General features: G+C 38.6%; 1 protein-coding gene across 1 annotated transcript; it reads right to left on the reverse strand.

Moving 5' to 3' along the window:
* Positions 1–12,576: 12,576 nt before the first annotated feature.
* Positions 12,577–14,791, reverse strand: LOC124742118 (the record flags this gene model as incomplete). Its single annotated transcript, XM_047248748.1, has 3 exons — positions 14,148–14,791; positions 13,128–13,994; positions 12,577–12,684 (listed from the first exon to the last, which is right to left on the reverse strand). Coding segments are annotated over exons 1-3 (1,619 nt in total), but the record flags the coding sequence as incomplete, so codon positions are not given.
* Positions 14,792–25,254: the final 10,463 nt, after the last annotated feature.

A 25,254-nucleotide genomic window follows, 5' to 3' on the forward strand; every position in this document is an offset into this window, starting at 1 on the left:
GCATCGGAATTAAATAGAAAAGGCACAATGTCGACGTAAGTACAAGATGACTGACTCTTCTTACTGTCTATGTTTTGAACCATTCCTGTGACACTAGTTATAGATTCCGATGCTTCACTCCAGGCTTACTATATCCCTTGGCCCTTCTTATTGACGATGAAACACAGAAATTGCATCGGAATTAAATAGAAAAAGCACAATGCCGACTTAAGTACAAGAAGACTGACACTTCTTACTGACTATGTTTTGAACCATTCCATTGACACTAGTTATAGATTCCGATGCTTCACTCCATGTTTACTGTATCCCTTGGACCTTCTTATAGACGATGAAACACAGAAATTGCATCGGATTTACATACAAAAGGCACAATGCCGACTTAAGTACAAGAAGACTGACTCTTCTTACTGACCATGTTTTGAGCCATTCCTGGGACACTAATTATAAATTCCGATGCTTCACTCCATGTTTACTGTATTCCTTGCACCTTCTTATTGACGATGAAACACAGGAATTGCATCGGAATTAAATAGAAAAGGCACAATGCCGACTTAAGGACAAAAACCTGACTCTTCTTACTGACTATGTTTTGAACCATTCCTGTGACACTAGCTATAGATCCGATGCTTCACTTCATTTCTACTGTATACCTTGGACCTTCTTATTGACGATGAAACACAGAAATTGCATCGGAATTAAATACAAAAGGCACAAAGCAGAATTAAGGTCAAGAAGACTGACTCTTCTTACTGCCTATGCTTTGAACCATTCCTGTGACACTAGTTATAGATTCCGATGCTTCACTCCGGGTTTACTGTATCCCTTGGACCTTCTTATTGACGATGAAACACAGAAATTGCATCGGAATTAATTACAAAAGGCACAAGGCCGACATAAGTACAAGAAGACTGACTCTTCTTACTGACGATGTTTTGAAGCATTCCTGTGACACTAGCTATAGATTCCGAAGCTTCACTTCCGGTTTACTGTATCCCTTGGACCATCTTATTAACTATGTAACACAGAAATTGCATCGGAATTAAATACAAAAGTCACAATGCCGACTTAAGGACAAGAAGACTGATTCTTCTTACTGACTTTGTTTTGAACCATTCCTGTGACACTAGTTATAGATTCCGATGCTTCACTTCAGGTTTATTGTATCCCTCTGACCTTCTCATTGACGATGAAACACAGAAATTGCATCGGAATTAAATAGAAAAGGCACAATGTCGACGTAAGTACAAGATGACTGACTCTTCTTACTGTCATTGTTTGAACCATTCCTGTGACACTAGTTATAGATTCCGATGCTTCACTCCAGGTTTACTATATCCCTTGGACCTTCTTATTGACGATGAAACACAGAAATTGCATCGGAATTAAATAGAATAGGCACAATGCCGACTTAAGTACAAGAAGACTGACTCTCCTTACTGACTATGTTTTGAACCATTCCATTGACACTAGTTACAGATTCCGATGCTTCACTCCAGGTTTACTGTATCCCTTGGACCTTCTTATTGACGATGAAACACAGGAATTGCATCGGAATTAAATACAAAACGCACAATGCCGAGTTAAGGACAAGAAGCTGACTCTTCTTACTGACTTTTCTTTGAACCATTCCTGTGACACTAGTTATAGATTCCGATGCTTCACTTCAGGTTTATTGTATCCCTCTGACCTTCTTATTGACGATGAAACACAGAAATTGCATCGGAATTAAATAGAAAAGGCACAATGCCGACTTAAGTACAAGAAGACTGACTCTTCTTACTGACTATGTTTTGAACCATACCTGTGACACTAGTTATAGATTCCGATGCTTCACTCCAGGTTTACTGCATCCCTTGGACCTTCTTATTGACGATGAACTACAGAAATTGCATCGGAATTAAATACAAAAGGCACAATGCAGAATTAAGTTCAAGAAGACTGACTCATCTTACTGTCTATTTTCGAACCAGTGCTGTGACACTAGTTATAGACTCCGATGCTTCACTTCAGGTTTACTGTATCCCTTGGACCTTCCTATTGACGATGAAACACAGAAATTGCATCGGAATTAAATACAAAAGGCACAAAGCCGAATTAAGTACAAGAAGACTGACTCTTCTTACTGTCTATGTTTTGAACCATTCCTGTGACACTAGTTATAGAATCCGATGCTTCACTCCAGGTTTACTATATCCCTTGGACCTTCTTATTGATGATGAAACACAGGAATTGCATCGAAATTAAACAGAAAAGGCACAATGCCGACTTAAGTACAAGAAGATTGACTCTTCTTACTCACTATGCTTTGAACCATTCCATTGACACTAGTTATAGATTCCGATGCTTCACTCCACGTTTACTGTATCCCTTGCACCTTCTTATTGACGATGAAACACAGAAATTGCATCGGAATTAAATACAAACGGCACAATGCTGACTTAAGTACAAGAAGACTGACTCTCCTTACTGACTATGTTTTAAACCATTCCATTGACACTAGTTACAGATTCCGATGCTTCACTCCAGGTTTACTGTATCCCTTGGACCTTCTTATTGACGATGAAACACAGAAATTGCATCGGAATTAAATACAAAACGCACAATGCCGACTTAAGGACAAGAAGCTGACTCTTCTTACTGACTTTTCTTTGAACCATTCCTGTGACACTAGTTATAGATTCCGATGCTTCACTTCAGGTTTATAGTATCCCTCTGTTCTTATTATTGACGATGAAACACAGAAATTGCATCGGAATTAAATAGAAAAGGCACAATGCCGACTTAAGTACAAGAAGACTGACTCTTCTTACTGACTATGTTTTGAACCATTCCTGTGACACTAGTTATAGATTCCGATGCTTCCCTCCAGGTTTACTGCATCCCTTGGACCATCTTATTGACGATGAACTACAGAAATTGCATCGGAATTAAATACAAAAGGCACAATGCCGACTTAAGTACAAGAAGACTAACTCTTCTTACTGACTATGTTTTGAACCACTCCTGTGACACTAGTTATGGATTCCGATGCTTCACTTCAGGTTTACTGTATCCCTCTGACCTTCTTATTGACGATGAAACACAGAAATCGCATCAGAATTAAATAGAAAAGGCACAATGCCGACTTAAGTACAAGAAGACTGACTCTTCTTACTGTCTATGTTTTGAACCATCCCTGTGACACTAGTTATAGATTCCGATGCTTCACTCCAAGTTTACTGTATCCCTTGGTCCTTTTTATTGACGATGAAACACAGAAATTGCATCGGAATTAAATTCAAAAGGCACAATGCCGACTTAAGTACAAGAAGACTGACTCTTCTTACTGACTATGCTTTGAACCATTCCTGTGACACTAGTTATAAATTCCGATGCTTCACTTCAGGTTTACTGTATCCCTTGGACCTTCTTATTGACAATGAAACACAGAAATTGCATCGGAATTAAATACAAAAGGCACAATGCCGACTTAAGTACAAAAAGACTAACTCTTCTTACTGACTATGTTTTGAACAATTCCTGTGACACTAGTTATGGATTCCGATGCTTCACTTCAGGTTTACTTTATCCCTCTGACCTTCTTATTGACGATGAAACACAGAAATTGCATCAGAATTAAATAGAAATGGCACAAAGCCGACTTAAGGACAAGAAGACTGAGTCTTCTTAATGACCTTGTTTTGAACCGTTCCTGTGACACTAGTTATAGATTCCGATGCTTCACTCCATGTTTACTGTATCCCTTGGACCTTCTTATTGACGATGAAACACAGGAATTGCATCGGAATTAAATACAAAAAGCACAATGCCGACTTAAGGACAAGAAGACTGACTCTTCTTACTGACTTTCCTTTGAACCATTCCTGTGACACTAGTTATAGATTCCGATGCTTCACTTCAGGTTTATTGTATCCCTCTGACCTTCTTATTGACGATGAAACACAGAAATTGCATCGGAATTAAATAGAAAAGGCACAATGTCGACGTAAGCACAAGAAGACTGACTCTTCTTACTGTCTCTGTTTTCAACCATTCCTGTGACACTAGTTATAAATTCCGATGCTTCACTCCAAGTTTACTGTATCCCTTGCACCTTCTTATTGACGATGAAACACAGAAATTGCATCGGAATTAAATAGAAAAGGCACAATGCCGACTTAAGGACAAAAACCTGATTCTTCTTACTGACTATGTTTTGAACCATTCCTGTGACACTAGTTATAGATTCCGATGCTTCACTCCATGTTTACTGTATCCCTTGGACCTTCTTATTGACGATGAAACACAGAAATTGCATCGGCATTAATTACAAAAGGCACAATGCCGACATAAGGGCAAGAAGACTGACTCTTCTTACTGTCTATGTTTTGAACCACTCCTGTGACACTAGCTATAGATTCCGAAGCTTCACTTCAGGTTTACTGTATCCCTTGGACCATCTTATTGACGATGAAACACAGATATTGCATCGGAATTAAATACAAAAGGCACAATGCCGACTTAAGGAGAAGAAGACTCAAGCTTCTTACTGACTTTGTTTTGAACCATTCCTGTGACACTAGTTATAGATTCCGATACTTCACTTCTGGTTTATTGTATCCATCTGACCTTTTTATTGAGAATGAAACACAGAAATTGCATCGGAATTAAATAGAAAAGGCACAATGTCGACGTAAGTACAAGAAGACTGACTCTTCTAACTGTCTATGTTTTGAACCATTCCTGTGACACTAGTTATAGATTCCGATGCTTCACTCCAGGTTTACTATATCCCTTGGACCTTCTTATTGACGATGAAACACAGAAAATGCATCGGAATAAAATAGAAAAGGCACAATGCCGACTTAAGTGCAAGAAGATTGACTCTCCTTACTGACTATTTTTTGAACCATTCCATTGACACTAGTTACAGATTCCGATGCTTCACTCTAGGTTTACTGCATCCCTTGGACCTTCTTATTGACGATGAAACACAGGAATTGCATCGGAATTAAATACAAAACGCACAATGCCGACTTAAGGACAAGAAGCTGACTCTTCTTACTAACTTTGCTTTGAACCATTCCTGTGACACTAGTTATAGATTCCGATGCTTCACTTCAGGTTTATTGTATCCCTCCGACCTTCTTATTGACGATGAAACACAGAAATTGCATCGGAATTAAATAGAAAAGGCACCATGCCGACTTAAGTACAAGAAGACTGACTCTTCTTACTGACTATGTTTTGAACCATTCCTGTGACACTAGTTATAGATTCCGATGCTTCACTCCAGGTTTACTGCATCCCTTGGACCTTCTTATTGACGATGAACTACAGAAATTGCATCGGAATTAAATTCAAAAGGCACAATGCCGACTTAAGTACAAGAAGACTGACTCTTCTTACTGACTATGCTTTGAACCATTCCTGTGACACTAGTTGTAAATTCCGATGCTTCACTTCAGTTTTACTGTATCCCTTGGACCTTCTTATTGACGATGAAACACAGAAATTGCATCGGAATTAAATACAAAATGCACAAAGCAGTATTAAGTACAAGAAGTCTGACTCTTCTTACTGTCTATGTTTTGAACCATTCCTGTGACACTAGTTATAGATTCCGATGCTTCACTCCAGGTTTACTGTAACCCTTGGATCTTCTTATTGACGATGAAACACAGAAAATGCATCGGAAATAAATACAAAAGGCACAATGCCGACTTAAGTACAAGAAGACTGACTCTCCTTACTGACTATGCTTTGAACCATTCCAGTGACACTAGTTATAGATTCCGATGCCTCACTTCAGGTTTACTGTATCCCTTGGACCTTCTTATTGACGATGAAACACAGAAATTGCATCGGAATTAAATACAAAAGGCACAATGCAGAATTAAGTTCAAGAAGACTGACTCATCTTACTGTCTATCTTTTGAACCAGTCCAGTGACACTAGTTATAGACTCCGATGCTTCACTTCAGGTTTACTGTATACCTTGGACCTTCTTATTGACGATGAAACACAGAAATTGCATCGGAATTAAATAGAAAAGGCACAATGCCGACTTAAGTACAAGAAGACTGACTCTTCTTACTGTCTATGTTTTGAACCATCCCTGTGACACTAGTTATAGATTCCGATGCTTCACTCCATGTTTACTGTATCACTTGGCCCTTCTTATTGACGATGAGACACAGCAATTGCATCGGAATTAAATACAAAAGGCACAATGCCGACTTAAGTACAAGAAGACTGACTCTCCTTACTGACTATGTTTTGAACCATTCCTGTGACACTAGTTATAGATTCCGATGCTTCACTTCAGGTTTACTGTATCCCTTGGACCTTCTTATTGATGATGAAACACAGAAATTGCATCGGAATTAATTACAAAGGGCACAATGCCGACATAAGGACAAGAAGACTGACTCTTCTTACTGACTATGTTTTGAAGCATTCCTGTGACACTAGCTATAGATTCCGAAGCTTCACTTCAGGTTTACTGTATCCCTTGGACCATCTTATTGACGATGAAACATAGATATTGCATCGGAAATAAATACAAAAGGCACAATGCCGACATAAGGACAAGAAGCTGACTCTTCTTACTGACTTTGCTTTGAACCATTCCTGTGACACTAGTTATAGATTCCGATGCTTCACTTCAGGTTTATTGTATCCTTCTGACCTTCTTATTGACGATGAAACACAGAAATTGCATCGGAATTAAATAGAAAAGGCACAATGCCGACTTAAGTACAACAAGACTGACTCTTCTTACTGTCTATGTTTTGAACCATCCCTGTGACACTAGTTATAGATTCCGATGCTTCACTCCAGGTTTACTGTATCCCTTGGTCCTTCTTATTGACGATGAAACACAGCAATTGCATCGGAATTATATACAAAAGGCACAATGCCGACTAAAGTACAAGAAGACTGACTCTCCTTACTGACTATGTTTTGAACCCTTCCTGTGACACTAGTTATAAATTACGATGCTTCACTTCAGGTTTACTGTATCCCTTGGACCTTCTTATTGACGATGAAAAACAGAAATTGCATCGGAATTAAATACAAAAGGCACAATGCAGAATTAAGTTCAAGAAGACTGACTCAACTTAGTGTCTATTTTTTGAACCAGTCCTGTGACACTAGTTATAGACTCCGATGCTTCACTTCAGGTTTACTGTATACCTTGGACCTTCTTATTGACGATGAAACACAGAAATTGCATCGGAATTAAATACAAAAGGTACAAAGCCGAATTAAGTACAAGAAGACTGACTCTTCTTACTGTCTATGTTTTGAACCATTCCTGTGACACTAGTTATTGAATCCGATGCTTCACTCCGGTTTACTATATCCCTTGGACCTTTTTATTGACGATGAAACACAGGAATTGCATCGAAATTAAATAGAAAAGGCACAATGCCCACTTAAGTACAAGAAGACTGACTCTTCTTACTCACTATGTTTTGAACCATTCCATTGACACTAGTTATAGATTCCGATGCTTCACTCCACGTTTACTGTATCCCATGGACCTTCTTATTGACGATGAAACACAGAAATTGCATCGGAATTAAATAGAAAAGGCACAATGCCGACTTAAGTACAACTAGTTTGACTCTTCTTGCTGACTATGTTTTGAACCATTCCTGTGACACTAGTTATAGATCAGATGCTTCACTTCAGGTTTACTGTATACCTTGGACCTTCTTATTGACGATGAAACACAGAAATTGCATCGGAACTAAATGGAAAAGGCACAATGCCGACTTAAGTACAAGAAGACTGACTCTTCTTACTGTCTATGTTTTGAACCATCCCTGTGACACTAGTTATAGATTCCGATGCTTCACTCCAGGTTTACTGTATCCCTTGGCCCTTCTTATTGACGATGAAACACAGCAATTGCATCGGAATTAAATACAAAAGGCACAATGCCGACTAAAGTACAAGAAGACTGACTCTCCTTACTGACTATGTTTTGAACCCTTCCTGTGACACTAGTTATAAATTCCAATGCTTCACTTCAGGTTTACTGTATCCCTTGGACCTTCTTATTGGCGATGAAACACAGAAATTGCATCGGAATTAAATACAAAAGGCACAATGGAGAATTAAGTTTAAGAAGACTGACTCATCTTACTGTCTATGTTTTGAACCATTCCTGTGACACTAGTTATAGAATCCGATGCTTCACTCCAGGTTTACTATATCCCTTGGACCTTGTGATTGACGATGAAACACAGGAATTGCATCGAAATTAAATAGAAAAGGCACAATGCCGACTTAAGTACAAGAAGACTGACTCTTCTTACTGACTATGTTTGAACCAGTCCCGTGACACTAGTTATAAATTCCGATGGTTCACTTCAGGTTTACTATATCCCTTGGACCCTCATATTGACGATGAAACAAAGAAATTGCATCGGAATTAATGACAAAAGGCACAGTGCAGAATTAAGTACAGGGAGACTGTCCCTTTTTACTGTCTATGATTTGAACCATTCCTGTGACACTAGTTGTAGGTTCCGATGCTTCACTTCAGGTTTACTGTACCCCTCTGACCTTCTTATTGACGATGAAACACAGAAATTGCATCGGAATTATATACAAAAGGCACAATGCCGATTTAAGTACATGATGACTGACTCTACTTACTGTCTATGTTTTGAACCATTCCATTGACACTAGTTATAGATTCCGATGCTTCACTTCAGGTTTACTGTATCCCTTGGACCTTGTTATTGACGATGAAACACAGAAATTGCATCGGAATTAAATAGGAAAGGTACAATGCCGTCTTAAGTACAAGAAGACTGACTCTTCTCACTGACTATGATTTGTACCATTCCTGTGACTCTAGTTATAGATTCCGATGCTTCACCTCAGGTTCACTGTATCCCTTGGACCTTCTTATTGACGATGAAACACAGAAATTGCATCGGAATTAAATACAAAAGGCAAAATGCCGACTTATGTACACGAAGACTGACTCTTCTTACTGTCTATGTTTTGAACCATTCCTGTGACACTAGTTATAGATTCCGAAGCTTCACTCCAGGTTTACTGTATCCCTTGGACCTTCTTATTGACGATGAAACACAGGAATTGCATCGGAATTAAATATAAAACGCACAATGCCGACTTAAGGACAAGAAGCTGACTCTTCTTACTGACTTTGCTTTGAACCATTCCTGTGACACTAGTTATAGATTCCGATGCTTCACTTCAGGTTTATTGTATCCCTCTGACCTTCTTATTGACGATGAAACACAGAAATTGCATCGGAATTAAATAGAAAAGGCACAATGCCGACTTAAGTACAAGAAGACTGACTCTTCTTACTGACTATGTTTTGAACCATTCCTGTGACACTAGTTATAGATTCCGATGCTTCACTGCAGGTTTACTGCATCCCTTGGACCTTCTTATTGACGATGAACTACAGAAATTGCATCGGAATTAAATTCAAAAGGCACAATGCCGACTTAAGTACAAGAAGACTGCCGCTTCTTACTGACTATGCTTTGAACCATTCCTGTGACACTAGTTATAAATTCCGATGCTTCACTTCAGTTTTACTGTATCCCTTGGTGCTACTTATGGACGATGAAACACAGCAATTGCATCGGAATTATATACAAAAGGCACAATGCCGACTAAAGTACAAGAAGACTGACTCTCCTTACTGACTATGATTTGAACCCTTCCTGTGACACTAGTTATAAATTACGATGCTTCACTTCAGGTTTACTGTATCCCTTCGACCTTCTTATTGACGATGAAACACAGAAAATGCATCGGAAATAAATACAAAAGGCACAATGCCGACTTAAGTACAAGAAGACTGACTCTCCTTACTGACTATGCTTTGAACCATTCCAGTGACACTAGTTATAGATTCCGATGCATCACTTCAGGTTTACTGTATCCCTTGGACCTTCTTATTGACGATGAAACACAGAAATTGCATCGGAATTAAATACAAAAGGCACAAAGCCGAATTAAGTACAAGAAGACTGACTCTTCTTACTGTCTATGTTTTGAACCATTCTTGTGACACTAGTTATAGAATCCGATGCTTCACTCCAGGTTTACTATATCCCTTGGACCTTCTTATTGACGATGAAACACAGGAATTGCATCGAAATTAAATAGAACAGGCACAATGCCGACTTAAGTACAAGAAGACTGACTCTTCTTACTCACTATGTTTTGAAGCATTCCATTGACACTAGTTATAGATTCCGATGCTTCACTCCACGTTTACTGTATTCCTTGGACCTTCTTATTGACGATGAAACACAGAAATTGCATCGGAATTAAATAGAAAAGGCACAATGCCGACTTAAGTACAAGAAGTTTGACTCTTCTTACTTACTATGTTTTGAACCATTCCTGTGACACTAGTTATAGATCAGATGCTTCACTTCAGGTTTACTGTATACCTTGGACCTTCTTATTGACGATGAAACACAGAAATTGCATCGGAATTAAATACAAACGGCACAATGCCGACTTAAGTACAACAAGTTTGACTCTTCTTGCTGACTATGTTTTGAACCATTCCTGTGACACTAGTTATAGATCAGATGCTTCACTTCAGGTTTACTGTATACCTTGGACCTTCTTATTGACGATGAAACACAGAAATTGCATCGGAATTAAATAGAAAAGGCACAATGCCGACTTAAGTACAAGAAGACTGACTCTTCTTACTGTCTATGTTTTGAACCATCCCTGTGACACTAGTTATAGATTCCGATGCTTCACTCCAGGTTTACTGTATCCCTTGGACCCTACTTATTGACGATGAAACACAGAAATTGCATCGGAATTAAATAGAAAAGGCACAATGCCGACTTAAGTACAACAAGACTGACTCTTCTTACTGACTATGTTTTGAACCATTCCTTTGACACTAGTTACAGATTCCGATGCTTCACTTCAGGATTACTGTATCCCTCTGACCTTCTTATTGACGATGAAACACAGAAATTGCATCGGAATTAAATAGAAAAGGCACAATGCGGACTTAAATACAAGATGACTGACTCTTCTTACTGTCTATGTTTTGATCCATTCCTGTGACACTAGTTATAGATTCCGAAGCTTCACTCCAGGTTTACTGTATCCCTTGGACCTTCTTATTGACGATGAACTACAGAAATTGCATCGGAATTAAATTCAAAAGGCACAATGCCGACTTAAGTACAAGAAGACTGACGCTTCTTACTGACTATGCTTTGAACCATTCCTGTGACACTAGTTATAAATTCCGATGCTTCACTTCAGTTTTACTGTATCCCTTGGACCATCTTATTGACGATGAAACACAGAAATTGCATCGGAATTAAATACAAAATGCACAAAGCAGTATTAAGTACAAGAAGTCTGACTCTTCTTACTGTCTATGATTTGAACCATTCCTGTGACACTAGTTATAGATTCCGATGCTTCACTCCAGGTTTACTGTAACCCTTGGATCTTCTTATTGACGATGAAACACAGAAACTGCACCGGAATTAAATACAAAAGGCACAATGCCGACTTAAGGACAATAAGACTGAGTCTTCTTACTGACCTTGCTTTGAACCATTCCTGTGACACTAGTTATAGATACCGATGCTCCACTTCAGGATTACTGTATCCCTCTGACCTTCTTATTGACGATGAAACACAGAAATTGCATCGGAATCAAATAGAAAAGGAATGCCGACTTAGGTACAACAAGACTGACTCTTCTTACTGTCTATGTTTTGAACCATCCCTGTGACACTAGTTATAGATTCCGATGCTTCACTCCAGGTTTACTGTATCCCTTGGTGCTACTTATTGACGATGAAACACAGCAATTGCATCGGAATTATATACAAAAGGCACAATGCCGACTAAAGTACAAGAAGACTGACTCTCCTTACTGACTATGATTTGAACCCTTCCTGTGACACTAGTTATAAATTACGATGCTTCACTTCAGGTTTACTGTATCCCTTCGACCTTCTTATTGACGATGAAACACAGAAAATGCATCGGAAATAAATACAAAAGGCACAATGCCGACTTAAGTACAAGAAGACTGACTCTCCTTACTGACTATGCTTTGAACCATTCCAGTGACACTAGTTATAGATTCCGATGCATCACTTCAGGTTTACTGTATCCCTTGGACCTTCTTATTGACGATGAAACACAGAAATTGCATCGGAATTAAATACAAAAGGCACAAAGCCGAATTAAGTACAAGAAGACTGACTCTTCTTACTGTCTATGTTTTGAACCATTCTTGTGACACTAGTTATAGAATCCGATGCTTCACTCCAGGTTTACTATATCCCTTGGACCTTCTTATTGACGATGAAACACAGGAATTGCATGGAAATTAAATAGAACAGGCACAATGCCGACATAAGTACAAGAAGACTGACTCTTCTTACTCACTATGTTTTGAAGCATTCCATTGACACTAGTTATAGATTCCGATGCTTCACTCCACGTTTACTGTATTCCTTGGACCTTCTTATTGACGATGAAACACAGAAATTGCATCGGAATTAACCCTGCTGTTCTGTTCACTTTTACTTGACATATATACTGTTCGGGTCAATATGACCCGACATATCAAAATGCTTTAGAAACATAAATTTTGGTACAGTTTTAGCTATCGACATTGTTGTTCTATTCCAGTACCTTGTTAGTAATAATAATAATAATAATAATAATAATAATAATGGTAATAATAATAATAATAACAATGCATACAACTTTATTGAGGGATATTTTTCATTTAAATATGCACATAAATTTGAAACAACAGACAGTTTCCATTACAGGCATTCAACTTAGAAAGCACTACAGTTTTTCCATACTTCTATTCTTATTGTTGACAGTTTAGACGTAAGTATTGACATTTTCTAACAACAGACAGTTGTCATTACAGATATTCATCTTAGAGCACACTACAGTACAGAACACACTACAGTTTTTTTATTACATTCCAACATAGAAAGCACTACAACTTTAGAATCCTCTCTTCTTACTGATTGTAGTTTAGGCACAAGTATTCACATAAATTTGAAACAACAGAATTTTCAATACAATCATCTTATAAAATACTACAGTTCTTTTCTTACTGCTTGCACTGTGGACACAAGTAGGTTACATGTTTCTTGCAAATATGTTTACTACATTTTCCACACACCATGTTTGTTTTATTGTCATTACTTGATGGACAGAACTTACAGCGTGCACGTTTTGTAGATTTTCTTGTTGTTACCGATTCTGACACACCACCCACATCATTCGGGTTTTGGATGCTTGTGACCATTCTCAAAGAATCTTCTGTTCTTGGGAAATGCGTTCTTGATGCAATATGTTCTTTTATCAGTGACTTTCCAAGTTCCTCCAAGAATATTCTCCTTCTAGTCAATTTGCTTGCATTCCAATTAGGGTCAACCGAAATCCACAAAACGTATGCATTATAAGCAGAAACATCAAGAATATTGTAGAAAACTATCATTGGCCACCTATTACTTTTTCGTTTGCATGTATATGTACCTAATAACTGATCAAGCGTGTCTACAGCACCTTTGGTTGAATTATAGTCCAAAATCATTTTTGGCTTCTTATCAGCCCTGTCACTGATTTCCGCATCATGGTGGAGAGTGCTCATAAGTACAACATTCTTGTGTCTCTTAGGAATATAATTAACCACAGTAGTGTCATTTGTGAAGTAAAATGAAGAGCTGTGTACCTCCTTGTTGGTCATTTTGTGTGGAAGCTCCGGCTTATTTTTCCGTATAGTTCCCAACATAGTCAATTTCCTTTTCAGAAGCAGCTGCCCCAAATTGTACGACGTAAAAAAGTTGTCACACGTGATATTCTGACCACGTAACTCAGAAGTGAGATCAGATACCACCCTCATTCCCTGATTTCTTTCTGGTGCCGCTCCACTCACCTTTCCTGTATAAATTTGGGCTTTCAGTACGTATGAAGTTTTGCTGTCACACATGGTCCATATTTTGATCCCATATTTTGCCGGTTTACTTGGGATATACTGCTTGAATGGACAGCGACCTCTAAATGCTACTAACTGCTCGTCAACAGTAACATTTTCTCCTGGATTATACAGTTTAGGAAGGACCTCTACCCACTTCTCCCAAATACTACGAATTGCGGCAAGTTTGTCAGTACGTCGTCTTTCCTCTCTAGTAGATTTCTTGTCAAATCGCAGGACACGTGATATCTTACAGAATGTTTCATGAGACATGGTTGCTCGAAATATGTTTCGCCCAGTATCTTTATCCCACAAACTTTTTGTAGACTCCCCATGAGATCGATATACACCCGCTAGGAGTAAGAGTCCTAAGTATGCATGGAAAACAGAACCATCAATATCTGTCCACTGTTCACCATAAACTCGCTGCCCTTCAATATTTGTCATCTCTATTATTTCATTTTGAAGCGCTGTGTGAAATACTGCTTCAAATGAACATTTTACATCAGATATTCTGCTGACTGCATACCTGGTAACTCCTGGGGTACTCTTGATGATGTTCGAAGCTGGTAGGCGACCATGTTGTGCTGGTGGATGCAACTGCCATTCTATATTCCCATTTTTAGAAAGAAAAGTCTCTACACTATTTTGTATGGGCTGTGGACTGTCGTAACTGTCATCGGAACACTCGCTTTCAGATGCATTGCTGATGTGATCTTCAAACTCAGAAAGTGATCCTTCATCTGGTGAGGCATTTACTATTTCTTCCAACTCACGATCATTCAATGGTCTCATCGCCATGGTGTCACAAGTCAAACTGGGCAGAAACAAAGCATTCCAATTATTGAGAACTGCCAATTATTATTTCCTGGGGAAAGCAACAAACAAGCCCATTGTTGTGAACGCATGGAGCTTTAGGTGATTGTTGAGAGTAAGTTGGAATGATGCAGTCACTATTCCCACACAACACAACAAAAATAATTTTCGCCATTTCCAGATTTTAGAAATAAATACGAGTTACACTAAACATATTTGTGTCGGGTCATTATGACCCGAACATTACATATGCAACTATTACAGTTGAAGCCCAAACTTCTTAAACTTTTTTAAAACCTTTTAAAACACATGCTGCTCATCCATTTTCAGACAAAGTCACAAAGTTTCATAAATATATATTGGTATTTACATAATGTAAAATAACGTTCATATTCGTTTCGGGTCATATAGACCCGAACAGAACAGCAGGGTTAAATAGAAAAGGCACAATGCCGACTTAAGTACAAGAAGTTTGACTCTTCTTACTTACTATGTTTTGAACCATTCCTGTGACACTAGTTATAGATCAGATGCTTCACTTCAGGTTTACTGTATACCTTGGACCTTCTTATTGACGATGAAACACAGAAATTGCATCGGAATTAAATACAAACGGCACAATGCCGACTTAAGTACAACAAGTTTGACTCTTCTTGCTGACTATGTTTTGAACCATTCCTGTGACACTAGTTATAGATCAGATGCTTCACTTCAGGTTTACTGTATACCTTGGACCTTCTTATTGACGATGAAACACAGAAATTGCATCGGAATTAAATAGAAAAGGCACAATGCCGACTTAAGTACAAGAAGACTGACTGTTCTTACTGTCTATGTTTTGAACCATCCCTGTGACACTAGTTATAGATTCCGATGCTTCACTCCAGGTTTACTGTATCTCTTGGCCCTTCTGATTGACGATGAAACACAGCAATTGCATCGGAATTAAATACAAAAGGCACAATGCCGACTAAACTACAAGAAGACTGACTCTCCTTACTGACTATGTTTTGAACCCTTCCTGTGACACTAGTTATAAATTCCAATGCTTCACTTCAGGTTTACTGTATCCCTTGGACCTTCTTATTGACGATGAAACACAGAAAATAAATCGGAATTAAATACAAAAGGCACAATGCCGACTTAAGTACAAGAAGACTGACTCTCCTTACTGACTATGTTTTGAACCATTCCTGTGACACTAGTTATAGATTCCGATGCTTCACTTCAGGTTTACTGTATCCCTTGGACCTTCTTATTGACGATGAAACACAGAAATTGCATCGGAATTCATTACAAAAGGCACAATGCCGACATAAGGACAAGAAGACTGACTCTTCTTACTGACTATGTTTTGAAGCATTCCTGTGACACTAGCTATAGATTCCGAAGATTCACTTCAGGTTTACTGTATCCCTTGGACCATCTTATTGACGATGAAACACAGATATTGCATCGGAATTAAATACAAAAGGCACAATGCCGACTTAAGGACAAGAAGACTGAAGCTTCTTACTAACTTTGCTTTGAACCATTCCTGTGACACTAGTTATGGATTCCGATGCTTCACTTCAGGTTTATTGTATCCATCTGACCTTCTTATTGACGATGAAACACAGAAATTGCATCGGAATTAAATAGAAATGGCACAATGTCGACGTAGGTACAAGAAGACTGACTCTTCTTACTGTCTATGTTTTGAACCATTCCTGTGACACTAGTTATAGATTCCGATGCTTCACTCCAGGTTTACTATATCCCTTGGACCATCTTATTGACGATGAAACACAGAAATTGCATCGGAATTAAATAGAAAAGGCACAATGCCGACTTAAGTACAAGAAGATTGACTCTCCTTACTGACCATTTTTTGAAACATTCCATTGACACTAGTTACAGATTCCGATGCTTCACTCTAGGTGTACTGTATCCCTTGGACCTTCTTATTGACGATGAAACACAGGAATTGCATCGTAATTAAATACAAAACGCACAATGCCGACTTAAGGACAAGAAGCTGACTCCTCTTACTGACTTTGCTTTGAACCATTCCTGTGACACTAGTTATGGATTCCGATGCTTCACTTCAGGTTTATTGTATCCCTCTGACCTTCTTATTGACGATGAAACACAGAAATTGCATCGGAATTAAATAGAAAAGGCAGAATGCCGACTTAAGTACAAGAAGACTGACTCTTCTTACTGACTATGTTTTGAACCATTCCTGTGACACTAGTTATAGATTCCGATGCTTCACTCCATGTTTACTGCATCCCTTGGACCTTCTTATTGACGATGAACTACAGAAATTGCATCGGAATTAAATTCAAAAGGCACAATGCCGACTTAAGTACAAGAAGACTGACTCTTCTTACTGACTATGCTTTGAACCATTCCTGTGACACTAGTTATAAATTCCGATGCTTCACTTCAGGTTTACTGTATCCCTTGGACCTTCTCATTGACGATGAAACACAGAAATTGCATCGGAATTAAATACAAAATGCACAAAGCAGTATTAAGTACAAGAAGTCTGACTCTTCTTACTGTCTATGTTTTGAACCATTCCTGTGACACTAGTTATAGATTCCGATGCTTCACTCCAGGTTTTCTGTAACCCTTGGATCTTCTTATTGACGATGAAACACAGAAATTGCACCGGAATTAAATACAAAAGGCACAATGCCGACTTAAGGACAAGAAGACTGAGTCTTCTTACTGACCTTGCTTTGAACCATTCCTGTGACACTAGTTATAGATTCCGATGCTCCACATCAGGATTACTGTATCCCTCTGACCTTCTTATTGACGATGAAACACAGAAATTGCATCGGAATCAAATAGAAAAGGAATGCCGACTTAAGTACAACAAGACTGACTCTTCTTACTGTCTATGTTTTGAACCATCCCTGTGACACTAGTTATAGATTCCGATGCTTCACTCCAGGTTTACTGTATCCCTTGGTCCTTCTTATTGACGATGAAACACAGCAATTGCATCGGAATTATATACAAAAGGCACAATGCCGACTAAAGTACAAGAAGACTGACTCTCCATACTGACTATGTTTTGAACCCTTCCTGTGACACTAGTTATAAATTACGATGCTTCACTTCAGGTTTACTGTATCCCTTGGACCTTCTTATTGACGATGAAACACAGAAAATGCATCGGAATTAAATACAAAAGGCACAATGCCGACTTAAGTACAAGAAGACTGACTCTCCTTACTGACTATGCTTTGAACCATTCCAGCGACACTAGTTATAGATTCCGATGCTTCACTTCAGGTTTACTGTATCCCTTGGACCTTCTTATTGACGATGAAACACAGAAATTGCATCGGAATTAAATACAAAAGGCACAATGCAGAATTAAGTTCAAGAAGACTGACTCATCTTACTGTCTATCTTTTGAACCAGTCCTGTGACACTAGTTATAGACTCCGTTGCTTCACTTAAGGTTTACTGTATACCTCTGACCTTCTTACTGACGATGAAACACAGAAATTGCATCGGAATCAAATAGAAAAGGAATGCCGACTTAAGTACAAGAAGACTGACTCTTCTTACTGTCTATGCTTTGAACCATTCCTGTGACACTAGTTATAGAATCCGATGCTTCACTCCAGGTTTACTATATCCCTTGGACCTTTTTATTGACGATGAAACACAGTAATTGCATCGAAATTAAATAGAAAAGGCACAATGCCGACTTAAGTACAAGAAGACTGACTCTTCTTACTCACTATGTTTTGAACCATTCCATTGACACTAGTTATAGATTCCGATGCTTCACTCCACGTTTACTGTATCCCTTGGACCTTCTTATTGACGATGAAACACAGAAATTGCATCGGAATTAAATAGAAAAGGCACAATGCCGACTTAAGTACAACAAGTTTGACTCTTCTTGCTGACTATGTTTTGAACCATTCCTGTGACACTAGTTATAGATCAGATGCTTCACTTCAGGTTTACTGTATACCTTGGACCTTCGTATTGACGATGAAACACAGAAATTGCATCGGAACTAAATAGAAAAGGCACAATGCCGACTTAAGTGCAAGAAGACTGACTCTTCTTACTGTCTATGTTTTGAACCATCCCTGTGACACTAGTTATAGATTCCGATGCTTCACTCCAGGTTTACTGTATCCCTTGGCCCTTCTTATTGACGATGAAACACAGCAACTGCATCGGAATTAAATACAAAAGGCACAATGCCGACTAAAGAACAAGAAGACTGACTCTCCTTACTGACTATGTTTTGAACCCTTCCTGTGACACTAGTTATAAATTCCAATGCTTCACTTCAGGTTTAGTGTATCCCTTGGACCTTCTTATTGACGATGAAACACAGCAACTGCATCGGAATTAAATACAAAAGGCACAATGCCGACTAAAGAACAAGAAGACTGACTCTCCTTACTGACTATGTTTTGAACCCTTCCTGTGACACTAGTTATAAATTCCGATGCTTCACTTCAGGTTTACTGTATCCCTTGGACCTTCTCATTGACGATGAAACACAGAAATTGCATCGGAATTAAATACAAAATGCACAAAGCAGTATTAAGTACAAGAAGTCTGACTCTTCTTACTGTCTATGTTTTGAACCATTCCTGTGACACTAGTTATAGATTTCGATGCTTCACTCCAGGTTTACTGTAACCCTTGGATCTTCTTATTGACGATGAAACACAGAAATTGCACCGGAATTAAATACAAAAGGCACAATGCCGACTTAAGGACAAGAAGACTGAGTCTTCTTACTGACCTTGCTTTGAACCATTCCTGTGACACTAGTTATAGATTCCGATGCTCCACTTCAGGATTACTGTATCCCTCTGACCTTCTTATTGACGATGAAACACAGAAATTGCATCGGAATCAAATAGAAAAGGAATGCCGACTTAAGTACAACAAGACTGACTCTTCTTACTGTCTATGTTTTGAACCATCCCTGTGACACTAGTTATAGATTCCGATGCTTCACTCCAGGTTTACTGTATCCCTTGGTCCTTCTTATTGACGATGAAACACAGCAATTGCATCGGAATTATATACAAAAGGCACAATGCCGACTAAAGTACAAGAAGACTGACTCTCCATACTGACTATGTTTTGAACCCTTCCTGTGACACTAGTTATAAATTACGATGCTTCACTTCAGGTTTACTGTATCCCTTGGACCTTCTTATTGACGATGAAACACAGAAAATGCATCGGAATTAAATACAAAAGGCACAATGCCGACTTAAGTACAAGAAGACTGACTCTCCTTACTGACTATGCTTTGAACCATTCCAGTGACACTAGTTATAGATTCCGATGCTTCACTTCAGGTTTACTGTATCCCTTGGACCTTCTTATTGACGATGAAACACAGAAATTGCATCGGAATTAAATACAAAAGGCACAATGCAGAATTAAGTTCAAGAAGACTGACTCATCTTACTGTCTATCTTTTGAACCAGTCCTGTGACACTAGTTATAGACTCCGTTGCTTCACTTAAGGTTTACTGTATACCTCTGACCTTCTTATTGACGATGAAACACAGAAATTGCATCGGAATCAAATAGAAAAGGAATGCCGACTTAAGTACAAGAAGACTGACTATTCTTACTGTCTATGTTTAGAACCATTCCTGTGACACTAGTTATAGAATCCGATGCTTCACTCCAGGTTTACTATATCCCTTGGACCTTTTTATTGACGATGAAACACAGTAATTGCATCGGAATTAAACAGAAAAGGCACAATGCCGACTTAAGTACAACAAGTTTGACTCTTCTTGCTGACTATGTTTTGAACCATTCCTGTGACACTAGTTATAGATCAGATGCTTCACTTCAGGTTTACTGTATACCTTGGACCTTCGTATTGACGATGAAACACAGAAATTGCATCGGAACTAAATAGAAAAGGCACAATGCCGACTTAAGTACAAGAAGACTGACTCTTCTTACTGTCTATGTTTTGAACCATCCCTGTGACACTAGTTATAGATTCCGATGCTTCACTCCAGGTTTACTGTATCCCTTGGCCCTTCTTATTGACGATGAAACACAGCAACTGCATCGGAATTAAATACAAAAGGCACAATGCCGACTAAAGAACAAGAAGACTGACTCTCCTTACTGACTATGTTTTGAACCCTTCCTGTGACACTAGTTATAAATTCCAATGCTTCACTTCAGGTTTAGTGTATCCCTTGGACCTTCTGATTGACGATGAAACACAGGAATTGCATCGAAATTAAATAGAAAAGGCACAATGCCGACTTAAGTACAAGAAGACTGACTCTTCTTACTGACTATGTTTGAATCAGTCCCGTGACACTAGTTATAAATTCCGATGGTTCACTTCAGGTTTACTATATCCCTTGGACCCTCATATTGACGATGAAACAAAGAAATTGCATCGGAATTAATGACAAAAGGCACAGTGCAGAATTAAGTACAGGGGGACTGAATCTTTTTACTGTCTATGATTTGAACCATTCCTGTGACACTAGTTGTAGATTCCGATGCTTCACTTCAGGTTTACTGTACCCCTCTGACCTTCTTATTGACGATGAAACATAGAAATTGCATCGGAATTAAATACAAAAGGCACAATGCCGACTTAAGTACATGATGACTGTCTCTACTTACTGTCTATGTTTTGAACCATTCCATTGACACTAGTTATAGATTCCGATGCTTCACTTCAGGTTTACTGTATCCCTTGGACCTTGTTATTGACGATGAAACACAGAAATTGCATCGGAATTAAATACAAAAGGCACAATGCCGTCTTAAGTACACGAAGACTGACTCTTCTTACTGTCTATATTTTGAACCATTCCTGTGACACTAGTTATAGATTCCGAAGCTTCACTCCAGGTTTACTGTATCCCTTGGACCCTACTTATTGACGATGAAACACAGAAATTGCATCGGAATTAAATAGAAAAGGCACAATGCCGACTTAAGTACAAGAAGACTGACTCTTCTTACTGACTATGTTTTGAACCATTCCTTTGACACTAGTTACAGATTCCGATGCTTCACTTCAGGATTACTGTATCCCTCTGACCTTCTTATTGACGATGAAACACAGAAATTGCATCGGAATTAAATAGAAAAGGCACAATGCCGACTTAAGTACAAGAAGACTGACTCTTCTTACTGTCTATGTTTTGAACCATCCCTGTGACACTAGTTATAGATTCCGATGCTTCACTCCAGGTTTACTGTATCCCTTGGCCCTTCTTATTGACGATGAAACACAGCAATTGCATCGGAATTAAATACAAAAGGCACAATGCCGACTAAAGTACAAGAAGACTGACTCTCCTTACTGACTATGTTTTGAACCCTTCCTGTGACACTAGTTATAAATTCCAATGCTTCACTTCAGGTTTACTGTATCCCTTGGACCTTCTTATTGACGATGAAACACAGAAAATGCATCGGAATTAAATACAAAAGGCACAATGCCGACTTAAGTACAAGAAGACTGACTCTCCTTACTGACTATGATTTGAACCATTCCTGTGACACTGGTTATAGATTCCGATGCTTCACTTCAGGTTTACTGTATCCCTTGGACCTTCTTATTGACGATGAAACACAGAAATTGCATCGGAATTAATTACAAAAGGCACAATGCCGACATAAGGACAAGAAGACTGACTCTTCTTACTGACTATGTTTTGAAGCATTCCTGTGACACTAGCTATAGATTCCGAAGATTCACTTCAGGTTTACTGTATCCCTTGGACCATCTCATTGACGATGAAACACAGATATTGCATCGGAATTAAATATAAAAGGCACAATGCCGACTTAAGGACAAGAAGGCTGAAGCTTCTTACTGACTTTGTTTTGAACCATTCCTGTGACACTAGTTATAGATTCCGATGCTTCACTTCAGGTTTATTGTATCCATCTGACCTTCTTATTGACGATGAAACACAGAAATTGCATCGGAATTAAATAGAAAAGGCACAATGTCGACGTAAGTACAAGAAGACTGACTCTTCTTACTGTCTATGTTTTGAACCATTCCTGTGACACTAGTTATAGATTCCGATGCTTCACTCCAGGTTTACTATATCCCTTGGACCATCTTATTGACGATGAAACACAGAAATTGCATCGGAATTAAACAGAAAAGGCACAATGCCGACTTAAGTACAAGAAGATTGACTCTCCTTACTGACGATTTTTTGAACCATTCCATTGACACTAGTTACAGATTCCGATGCTTCACTCTAGGTTTACTGTATCCCTTGGACCTTCTTATTGACGATGAAACACAGGAATTGCATCGGAATTAAATACAAAACGCACAATGCCGACTTAAGGACAAGAAGCTGACTCTTCTTACTGACTTTGCTTTGAACCATTCCTGTGACACTAGTTATAGATTCCGATGCTTCACTTCAGGTTTATTGTATCCCTCTGACCTTCTTATTGACGATGAAACACAGAAATTGCATCGGAATTAAATAGAAAAGGCAGAATGCCGACTTAAGTACAAGAAGACTGACTCTTCTTACTGACTATGTTTTGAACCATTCCTGTGACACTAGTTATAGATTCCGATGCTTCACTCCATGTTTACTGCATCCCTTGGACCTTCTTATTGACGATGAACTACAGAAATTGCATCGGAATTAAATTCAAAAGGCACAATGCCGACTTAAGTACAAGAAGACTGACTCTTCTTAGTGACTATGCTTTGAACCATTCCTGTGACACTAGTTATAAATTCCGATGCTTCACTTCAGGTTTACTGTATCCCTTGGACCTTTTCATTGACGATGAAACACAGAAATTGCATCGGAATTAAATACAAAATGCACAAAGCAGTATTAAGTACAAGAAGTCTGACTCTTCTTACTGTCTATCTTTTGAACCATTCCTGTGACACTAGTAATAGATTCCGATGCTTCACTCCAGGTTTACTGTAACCCTTGGATCTTCTTATTGACGATGAAACACAGAAATTGCACCGGAATTAAATACAAAAGGCACAATGCCGACTTAAGGACAAGAAGACTGAGTCTTCTTACTGACCTTGCTTTGAACCATTCCTGTGACACTAGTTATAGATTCCGATGCTCCACTTCAGGATTACTGTATCCCTCTGACCTTCTTATTGACGATGAAACACAGAAATTGCATCGGAATCAAATAGAAAAGGAATGCCGACTTAAGTACAACAAGACTGACTCTTCTTACTGTCTATGTTTTGAACCATCCCTGTGACACTAGTTATAGATTCCGATGCTTCACTCCAGGTTTACTGTATCCCTTGGTCCTTCTTATTGACGATGAAACACAGCAATTGCATCGGAATTATATACAAAAGGCACAATGCCGACTAAAGTACAAGAAGACTGACTCTCCATACTGACTATGTTTTGAACCCTTCCTGTGACACTAGTTATAAATTGCGATGCTTCACTCCAGGTTTACTATATCCCTTGGACTTTTTATTGACGATGAAACACAGTAATTGCATCGAAATTAAATAGAAAAGGCACAATGCCGACTTAAGTACAAGAAGACTGACTCTTCTTACTCACTATGTTTTTAACCATTCCATTGACACTAGTTATAGATTCCGATGCTTCACTCCACGTTTACTGTATCCCTTGGACCTTCTTATTGACGATGAAACACAGAAATTGCATCGGAATTAACTAGAAAAGGCACAATGCCGACTTAAGTACAACAAGTTTGACTCTTCTTGCTGACTATGTTTTGAACCATTCCTGTGACACTAGTTATAGATCAGATGCTTCACTTCAGGTTTACTGTATACCTTGGACCTTCGTATTGACGATGAAACACAGAAATTGCATCGGAACTAAATAGAAAAGGCACAATGCCGACTTAAGTACAAGAAGACTGACTCTTCTTACTGTCTATGCTTTGAACCATCCCTGTGACACTAGTTATAGATTCCGATGCTTCACTCCAGGTTTACTGTACCCCTTGGCCCTTCTTATTGACGATGAAACACAGCAACTGCATCGGAATTAAATACAAAAGGCACAATGCCGACTAAAGAACAAGAAGACTGACTCTTCTTGCTGACTATGTTTTGAACCATTCCTGTGACACTAGTTATAGATCAGATGCTTCACTTCAGGTTTAGTGTATCCCTTGGACCTTCTGATTGACGATGAAACACAGGAATTGCATCGAAATTAAATAGAAAAGGCACAATGCCGACTTAAGTACAAGAAGACTGACTCTTCTTACTGACTATGTTTGAATCAGTCCCGTGACACTAGTTATAAATTCCGATGGTTCACTTCAGGTTTACTATATCCCTTGGACCCTCATATTGACGATGAAACAAAGAAATTGCATCGGAATTAATGACAAAAGGCACAGTGCAGAATTAAGTACAGGGAGACTGACTCTTTTTACTGTCTATGATT

This window comes from Schistocerca piceifrons, unplaced genomic scaffold (genome assembly GCF_021461385.2).
Source record: "Schistocerca piceifrons isolate TAMUIC-IGC-003096 unplaced genomic scaffold, iqSchPice1.1 HiC_scaffold_2126, whole genome shotgun sequence".
Classification (NCBI taxonomy): Eukaryota; Metazoa; Arthropoda; class Insecta; order Orthoptera; family Acrididae; genus Schistocerca; species Schistocerca piceifrons.